At 42.4% G+C, this 10000-nt stretch overlaps 1 protein-coding gene across 2 annotated transcripts in view; it reads right to left on the bottom strand.

Moving 5' to 3' along the window:
- adamtsl4 (ADAMTS-like 4) overlaps nt 1-10000 on the bottom strand; it is a 70465-nt gene that overhangs the window by 10556 nt on the left and 49909 nt on the right. Inside the window, exons 9-13 of one of the 2 annotated variants that reach the window (XM_080427057.1) lie at nt 8584-8712; nt 8448-8547; nt 6543-6794; nt 4845-4974; nt 1-40 (exon numbers count right to left, since the gene is read on the bottom strand). The exon at nt 1-40 is cut by the window's left edge and continues 168 nt beyond it. In XM_080427057.1, coding sequence (XP_080283183.1) covers nt 1-40; nt 4845-4974; nt 6543-6794; nt 8448-8547; nt 8584-8712 — 651 coding nt within the window. Of the gene's footprint in view, nt 41-4844; nt 4975-6542; nt 6795-8447; nt 8713-10000 lie in introns of both variants that reach the window. The other variant, XM_080427056.1, reaches the window with a different exon arrangement.

Genomic DNA, 10000 nt, shown 5'->3' with positions numbered 1-10000 from the left:
GCACGACACACTGCACTCTGACCACGCACTGCTCTCCCAGCTGTACACACACACACAAAAAAAACAGGGAGGGAGACAGAGAGAGGTCAGGTTCAGTGGTTCTCAACCTCTGGGACCACTGGTGGGCCGCGAGGGTATTGCAAGCGGGGCCCCAAAACACTACGATTTTTATGATAATATAACATTAAAGGTTCTATGACATTCATTTTCACTTTTTTTATTTTATGTTTTTTTGGGGGTTTTATGACCTCAATTACACCCAAAAAATCTGAACTTTGAACATTCAGTGGATTTTCTGTGGTCTGGGGTTTTCTGAATAATTAGGCTGAAAAGTAATCTGAGCTTGGCCCTTCGGCAGTGAGGTCACAGCCGATTAATCCCGCCCACTCTCCTCCTCGCCCCTCCCCTATCCTTTCCTTTGGGGGGGGCGGAGCAGAGGCGATGATTGACAGGCAAAATCCCTCACCAGCGACACCCGCAGGCAAAGATTTCTTTTTTCATTGCAGTTGAAAAGGCTTTAGAAATGTGAGAGAAAAACACCTGCCATGGATCAATGGAGTGGATTTTTTTGTTAAAACTTTCTATACACGTTTGAAGGACCATGACAAAGACTTTTAATGTGTGGTAAAACTGAACGTCATGAAACCTTTAATATAAAATAAATAATGCAAAAAATAAAAAAACATGTAAGTAAGTCAGAGAGGCTTATTGTCGGTATCAGCCGAGAACGCGGGAGTCTATCCTTGTTATAACGCACTAGACCAGTGGTTTTCAACCAGTGGTCCGGGGACCACCAGTGGTCCTTGAGGGGATTCCAGGTGGTCCCCAGCTAAAGGATGGAGAGTTGGTAACCAAATGGACCCTTATAGATCTTTAACTCTTGCGAGCGTAAAATTAAACCAAATGGAGCCTTACAGGTCCATTTGGTTTCATTTTACGCTCTCAAGAGTTAAATTATTGTTGCATTACTTAATTTACAGGAAGTCTCCACAATTAGAGAATGTAGAAGAATTGTTATTTTGATCAACGTTCGCCTGTAATCTCTCCTGTGTTACCACAACAATACAGCATGGATGGAATTGTGGACAAAATCTCATCCAACGATAACAAAATATTCTAAGTTTTGGGTCTGAGAGTCTAAATGTCATCAAATGGTGGTCCATGGCTCAAATGCCGAATAAATAATGGACTTGGATATGATAAGGGTTGAAAACCACTGCACTAGACCCCTGGGAGATGGATTGCTGAGGATGGAGCGCCACACCTACCATCAGCTCCCAGTTCTTACCGAACAACTTTCCGCAACCAAGCTGTGTTACTCATACTCTGAGTGGGCGGTGCCTGGGAATCGAACCCATGACCTTGTGGTCCATTGGTGAGAGCTCTACCGACTGAGCTACCCGGACACATAAATGTCACGGTGCTTTTAAAAATCAGTTTTGTTTGTGATACCGATATATAGGAACTATTCGAACTACCCGAACACGGGTCAATTGTGTTCGGGTAGACAGTTGACAAAGCCGGATGCACCATGATGAATTCGAACCCCCAGACTCTGTGGTGGTGGGCAGCTACAGTACTTTACCACTGCGCCACCGAGCGCTGTTTTAAATATTTTTTGTGGATGTGTCGACCTATGAGAGGGTTGGAAGTCGCTATAGCATGGCCTGGGAGTGAGCATGTGTTGGCACATTACATTACATTGACATTTAATTTCTTGTCTTGGTCTTGAAGTAGAAAATCAGTTTTGCTTATCTTAGAATTTTCCCATAACTCATTTGCCTTTAAAACTGTGTGAATGAAACGTATGCAAGTTGATGCAGCCTAACTGTCACAAGAGAACGCCAGCCATAGTGTATCTAGTTGTTAATAGTCTAGAAGATAAGCATGGGGTCTAACCATAAGCTTCGCCAGGTTAGTTCAAACAAGTCCCAAACAGACAGAACAAAGAAATGCAAAAATCTACAGTTGGAAACGTTCGTTCAAACGAGACCTGAACAGACAGAACAAAGAAATGCAAAAGTGTACAGTTGGAAGAGTTCGTTCAAACAGGCCCTGAACAGAGAGAGAAAACAGAAAAAAAAGTCTACAGTTAGAAATGTTAGATTATGCTATCTGTCAGAATGCAAAATACTAAGCGGTTGTGTATATGAAAGGGTTACTTACATGGTATGTGACTGCCATGTCAATATTATAGCTTTACTATGTGAGTAGCTCAGTTAGCCAATGTCATCTGTCTGCTGTTAGAACAAGAGTTTTGTCATGCTACAGAGTGTGCTTTATTCCTACAGTATATTAAAGTAGTTTTTTGCCTCAGATTGGGGCTCTCGCCTGAGACTTCAGTGAACTGAATAAAGAAAGCATCACCTTATATTACCTGGAGTTATTTCTCTGAGTATGGGTATGAGTTATTCTCCACCAGTCTTATTTGAATTCAAAGGTGTCATTTCAGAAAAAGAAACTAGGGGGTGGCAAAAAAGTTAACACTTAAGCCCTATTTCAAAAGGTAAAAAAAAACGATCTATATGCTCAAAACGTGAGAAATAAATGTTAAAATTTCACAGGCCCGGCCCGGACTGCTGGCCTAGCGGTCCGGGCAAAAAAGAAAGAGGTTAAATGCGAACTCTAGGCGGTGGCAATTGCCATCCCCTGCGACCCCAAGTTACGCCCCTGTTTGAATTGTGCGGAAGTCAACTCTTAGCCACCGAATTCTTTTGTTTGAAGATATAGTTGTATTTTCCCCCACAGACTGTACAGGCCCCTGGCATGTCGGGCGGGCCCATCACATGTGTGTCCAACGTGATTGGTTGAAGTAGGTGGCGAAAATACATTCTGTCTATGGTGATGAACTCTGAGGTTGTGTACGTGTGTTCGCTGTCATGCGTGATTTGTGATGTGCAGGCAGGCATGCATTGTAGTGTTATATTGTTTTCCTTTGTTTCTCCGATTAAACGAATCAAGCTACATTATAATAAAAGAAATGTCTAAACATAATTTTCTTAAAGAGGTGGTGCCATGGTTTTGCACTTTTTCTGTTTTTCATGTGTCTATGAGGTTGATAGAACTTCATTAAGCCCCCTGGTGGTGTTTTTATGGTGTTTTATGTCTTCTCTGACTATTTTGAGTTTCTTCCTGGAGGCTGAAACCTTGAGGGTCAAACGTGCCAATAGAGAAACAGCGCTTTAGTGACATAGTAAAAACATACCCTCCCCCTCATTATCATAACACAACAGGTGTGGGCATGAGGAGGAGGAGGGACTAGGACAGGTGGGTGGTGCTAAGGTGGTGTAGGAGGTGCTAAGGTGAGAACCAGGTATACTTAATGAACTGGAGGCGTGTCCACATAAAAACATAATTTTAACAATTTCTGTACACTTTTTTGAAAAAAATCTTCCTCCTAGTATAACCATAATACCTGATGATTATGTTTTAGGGGGGGGGAAAATCACGGCACCCTGTCTTTAACTGATATGGCCTATGTGCATTGAAGTGATGACTCACATGTTTTGAGACATTTCAGTGAGAATAATGTATTACGGGTTATAGCACCGCAGTTGTGGCCATGTGTTTGTTTGTTGTAGGCCTGTCGCAATGATTTGAGATAATCGCAATGAGTTTTGCATAATCGTCATCATAGTTTCCATTTTGAAAAATGTTCACACATTTTCAAATATTAAAACAAAGCAGAAATAGCAGATCTACAAGCTTACAACACGTCACTTCGTGATGCGTTGTAAGCTTGTAGATACATTATTTCTGCTATTTTTACATGTATAAAATGATTAAAGATGTCAATAATCTCTTTGCATATTTACGTTATTTGTCATATCTGCCCTGTGCAATTTGTTATTACGAAGCCTAGAAGGCAAACAGAATTTTTATTTGTATTCATATGTTCCAATGATCAATGCCAAACACACCATTAAATCGTTAATCGCAATTATTTGAGTGACAATTAATCGTCAACTTAAATTTGTAATGGTGACAGCCCTAGTTGTAAAGCAATGTAATGTCAAGTTTTAATTAGCATAATGATTTGCAACCGTTTTCATTTCAAGGACCCCCAGTTTGATATACAACATTTTTCCATGCACCCCAATGTGATAGAAAGCACTGCAATGCAGAACGCCTGCATCACTCCAGATTAAACAGCAGTCTGAAGGTGCACGGCTCAACAATATCATGAAACTGAGAAAACAGCCAGAACACAGTAAATGTCCTATGTTTTATTTTACCTCTCCACGGACGCGTTTCAACCTAACAGGTCTTCCTCAGCGTTGTCAATTTGATAACCTTTTTTATTTATTTTAATCTCTGGGACCCCAATCTACACTGTAAAACCCTTAACTCTGAGAATGTGCAAATGGAACCAAATGGACCGTAAATGGTCCATTTGGTTCCATTTGCACACTCTCTGAGTTACAAGCCGTAACTCCTTAAGGACCCTAGGGGGTCCATGGACCCAAACGGACCCAATGCAACAATATAGTGCTTTTCTGAACCTGGCGTGTTCCTGCGCACACGGGACTGTATACAGCAAAGTGGATCATAATGCTCTGCCCCTGGGCCCAGCTTTAGCTTGTTCAACCACTCTGCGTGTGTGCGTGTATGTGTGTGTGTGTGTGTGTGTGTGTGTGTGTGTGTGTGTGTGTGTGTGTGTGTGTGTGTGTGTGTGTGTGTGTGTGTGTGTGTGTGTGTGTGTGTCTGCGTGTGTGTGTGTGTGTGTGTGTGTGTGCGTGCGTGCGTGCGTGCGTGCGTGCGTGCGTGCGTGTGTGCGTGCATGCGTGCGTGTGTGTGTGTGTGTGTGTGTGTGAGTGTGTGTGTGTGTGTGTGTGTGAACATACAAGGCAGGACAGGGTTGCGTGTTGCAGGGCTCTTCTTCAAGAAGTGGTTTGGCTGCAGAGTCACACTTCCTCTCAGGAACCTCCTCATCAGAATGACGATTCACGCACACTACCGCCCTGTACTGAGAACCTGGAGAGAGAGAGAGAGAGAGAGAGAGAGAGAGAGAGAGAGAGAGAGAGAGAGAGAGAGAGAGAGAGAGGGGGAAGTCAAAACATTGGGGGGGTCAGTTCTAGTACTAGTATATAAAATGAATTATACACATTATAGTAAATAAAAAGGTTTGACATTAAATAAAGTGATGGACAGTTTTAGTGTCTGCAGTTTTAGTGTCACAAATACGTTTTTCAATAGATCTGAATATTTGCAACACATTTGCTGCACTATTGATACTGTACCAGCCATGCCTCCTTCTAAGTTAGTTCTTGTTTCTGCATAGTCGTCCCGTGCACGTGCACGCTCACACACACACCCAGACAGAAAACCACTTTTACTGCTATTTAGCACCATTTATATTTAGTGTGAGATATGATCTACTGGTCCACAAATTTCAACATAAAGTTGATGATGAAATTTACCGCTTCTGTAACTGCTCACTTCTCTCTTATTTTATCTTTTTGTAATCGGTTTCCTCCCATAACATGAAAAAAGGCAAAATATGAGATGTTTCCAGTAAGTTGGTGATAAAATTGACCACTTCTGTAACTTAGTCATACTTCTCTTTTGTCTTCAGTTTTCTCCCATAAAGTGAAAAAAGCAGTTTCATAAGCCTATGCAGTACCATACTGTATGGTTTGCAAAACAGACCTAATTTTTTTTATTTAGGCATTTAGCAGACGCTCTTAATCTGGAGTGATTTACAATAAGCAAGGTAAACACATCAAATGCATCAAGTGTGGTGCCTCAGTAATCTAGGATCATGAGTCAACCAAGAACCCAGCATCAGTCTAAAACAGTACAAAATCAAAAAATAAATGATCTGTACAGACTAAAGTGGAGTCTGAGGAGGTGTCTTCAGATTACGGTGGAAAATTGGGAGTGAGTCTGTAGTTCTAACTCCGCCATGGGGAGTTTGTTCCACAGTTTGGGAGCCAAAAGTGAGTCTGGGACGTATGGAGCGTTGTCCAGGGTGGTTTAGGGAAGGTTCTGACAGCTTCCCTGTGTCCCCTACACACAGACATGCACACACATTTCACCAAATGAATTTGAGCTATGTTTACAGTGTATAGATTAGATGCCGGTAGTTGCTGGAAGTACCTGTATTGATATACAGGTACTGTACTTCCAGCAACTACCGGCAATCAAATTGTCCTTTGGGGTGGCCGTAGCTTAGTGGGTAGAGAGGCAGTCTAGTAAGAACGTCACTGCTACCAAATGGCACACACGAGTTAATACTAAACAGTAATGATCAAGAAGATGTATAGTGTAAACTGTCTCCGCTATTGATCATAACTCACTGAATTGTCTACCGATTTTCACACGGTTTGGTTTGTTATAAATGTCAGACATGTAGATATGTTATGATACATGATATGTTAGCTAAACACCTAAAACACCTTGTTATGGTCAGTTGCCATTCTTAATACGGAGGCAGCGTTGATGTACGGCCCCAGTGGACAATGCTGCGTCTGCGTATTCATGTCTTATTATGGCGACCACTGCATTCCCATGATGCAACACATTTGCATTTGACCTCTGACCTTTGCCACAGGAAACAGAACACTGGGTGAAGCTGCGTCTCTTCCAGACGAACGGGGGCTGGGTGTCGAGGGGGACGTCGGTGCGAGGAGGGATCCGAGCGTTCCTATTGGGCGCCGAGCCGCGAGGGCGGGACCTGTCGGATGTCCATCTGTCCGCGGAAGAGGAGGAGGAGGAGGCGGGGAAAGAGGGGAGAGAGATGGGAGGAGGAAGAGGAGGAGGAGAATCTTCCTCAACTGACACGGTGAGAGGAGCTGAGGGAGGAGAGGAGAGGAGAGGAGAGGAGAGGAGAGGAGAGGGGAGGGGAGGAGAGGAGAGGAGAGGAGAGGAGAGGAGAGGAGAGGAGAGGAGAGGAGAGGAGAGGAGAGGAGAGGAGAGGAGAGGAGAGGGTGAATCAATTTAATGATGACATCATAATGAAGTCATGGTCTCATGACTACCGGACAAACTCCTGCATACAGGCACGCACATAAACACAAAAGTTCACGCACACACGAGTGCACGCACACATTCGCGCACGCACGCACGCACTCATGCACGCCTGCTCTCGCACACGCACTCTCTCTGACCACTCCCCTCTAATGTCTCATGTGTTTTGGATTAGCTCTGTCTGTTCTTGGCTGAGGGAAGGAGACATGTTTGATTTAGTGTTGTGACAGAACTCAGCTGTGTTCTGACCATGAGTCATGGCAAATTTCATGGCCTAATACCTCCCTCCATCTTTATTATTCTTTATCCTTTTTTTGGATCTGTCTGAATCATGTGATGACAATGTGTTGGGATTGTGTGTATCAAAAGGCACGGGCCCACTGGGAGAAGGGATATATTAAAGCACTTTCGCTACGCCTGATTTGTACTTAGTCGCGAATGCGACACGTTGTGAGCTTGAAGATCGCATGTGACACCGTTATATGACAGAGCATGAATTAGGGCGGCATTACACTTCGACCACAGTGACAGGCTGTATGAGGTCAAATCTTTGAACAGTGAACATGTTGACAAGTAGTGTGGCATGTTGTCATCATCACTAGGACATTAAATGAAGAAAGAGGCCGCAGTGCTCATAGCCATGATGCCAAAGGTATTTTAATAATGATAAACAACCAACGTTTCAACCACACAAAGATCTTCTTCAGGGATTGACACAAGATTCAGATTTGTGCGATTCACACACAGTGCTGTGATAGACGCTACATCTGTCTGCTGTTCTTTGTTTTAGGCTATTCAGATTTACCCTTAAATGTATTTAAGTATTGTTGTGCATCATGGATTTTGTCAATAGTTTTGTATAATATGGATTTTGTACCTGACCTTGATATAATTGTCAATGCATGATTGCCTGCCCTCCCAAGTTATGGCACCTTGATTCCAATGGAGTTTACCTGTGTCCTCCCCTTTATATGTGAGGTTCATTCTTGTCTGTAAGCAGCGCGGCCTCTTTCTTTATGTAAAGTCTTCTGCACCGTGGTCAGCACCTCAGCAATATTGGTGTGTGCCCTTTTTGCTTGTTTGTTTATCATCACTAACTAGGACAAACAGAAACATACACAGACTGGACTCTGCCAGGGTCCATGGGGATTTAAATGACGCAATAGCAGACCTCAGCGTGCGTATGTCCACCTTGGCATATCTGCACAAAGCTTGATGTGTGTAACCACACGTAGTGTTCACGGACCACATGGTCACTGTTTCACATGGACTTGAACTGTCACATGGAATTTGTATTTTATTAAAAACAATTACATAGTTGTCGTTGACAGGATTTGATAGATTCGAAAAACTAATCAAGAATTGAGAGACAGACAGACAGACAGACAGACAGACAGACAGACAGACAGACAGACAGACAGACAGACAGACAGACAGACAGACAGACAGACAGACAGACAGACTACATGTGGACTTACTGGCACTGCGGAGTGGTGATCTGCCACCATCTCTCTCCCTGTGTCTCTCTCTCTCCATTGTGACATCTCTCTCTCGAGGTCTCTCTCTCTCCAACGCCACCTCTCTCTCTCGGGGTCTCTCCCTCTCCAACATCACCTCTCTCTCTCGGGGTCTCTCTCTCTCCGTCGCTACCTCTCTCTCCTTGGGTCTCTCGCTCTCTGCGTCCTTGTCCGCCGGGACGTAGTATTCATAGTCGATGCCTGGGTTCTGTTTGTGGTAGATGATCTGGACAGACACACACAAAACATTTTAATTAAGTAATCACATGATATATAGCAAGATTATTGTTTTACGACAGATAGATGGAACACTCTACCCTTGGTAATAAAAAAGTGCTGAGTCAGTTGATTGTTTTAAGTCTCATAAAAACACATTTGTTTCTTAAGCACTTTGTTTTGTTTCACTCTTATCCGTGCTAGTTAATGTTTGTGTTGCCTTGTTTTAACTGTTTTATCCTTAATGTTTTAACTTTATTGTTTTAATGTGATAAATTGTACAGCACCGTGTAACTTTGTTTTGAAAGGCACTTCATAAATAAAGTTCACTTACTTACTCAAGGAAATGTACTTCGTTACTGACCACCACTGGTTGTAATACGTACATAAAGGTGTACTATTATGGTTGTAATACTTACATAAAGGTGTAGTATCGTGGTTGTAGTACTTACATAAAGGTGTAGTAGTGTGGTTGTAGTTCTTACATAAAGGTGTAGTAGTGTGGTTGTAATACTTACATAAAGGTGTAGTAGTGTGGTTGTAGTTCTTACATAAAGGTGTAGTAGTGTGGTTGTAATACTTACATAAAGGTGTAGTAGTGTGGTTGTAGTTCTTACATAAAGGTGTAGTAGTGTGGTTGTAATACTTACATAAAGGTGTAGTAGTGTGGTTGTAGTTCTTACATAAAGGTGTAGTAGTGTGGTTGTAATACTTACATAAAGGTGTAGTAGTGTGGTTGTAGTTCTTACATAAAGGTGTAGTAGTGTGGTTGTAATACTTACATAAAGGTGTAGTAGTGTGGTTGTAGGACTTACATAAAGGTGTAGTATTGTGGTTGTAGTTCTTACATAAAGGTGTAGTAGTGTGGTTGTAGTACTTACATAAAGGTGTAGTAGTGTGGTTGTAGGACTTACATAAAGGTGTAGTAGTGTGGTTGTAGGACTTACACAAAGGTGTAGTAGTGTGGTTGTAGGACTTACACAAAGGTGTAGTATTGTGGTTGTAGTTCTTACATAAAGGTGTAGTATTGTGGTTGTAGTACTTACATAAAGGTGTAGTAGTGTGGTTGTAGTACTTACATAAAGGTGTAGTAGTGTGGTTGTAGGACTTACATAAAGGTGTAGTAGTGTGGTTGTAGGACTTACACAAAGGTGTAGTATTGTGGTTGTAGTTCTTACATAAAGGTGTAGTAGTGTGGTTGTAGTACTTACATAAAGGTGTAGTAGTGTGGTTACTTACATAAAGGTGTAGTAGTGTGGTTGTAGGACTTACATAAAGGTGTAGTAGTGTGGTTGTAG

This window comes from Gymnoscopelus braueri (assembly GCF_963280865.1).
Source record: "Gymnoscopelus braueri genome assembly, chromosome: 4".
Classification (NCBI taxonomy): Eukaryota; Metazoa; Chordata; class Actinopteri; order Myctophiformes; family Myctophidae; genus Gymnoscopelus; species Gymnoscopelus braueri.
Note: the sequence above shows the minus strand (reverse complement) of the source record. Positions and strands in the feature narration are given on the sequence as shown.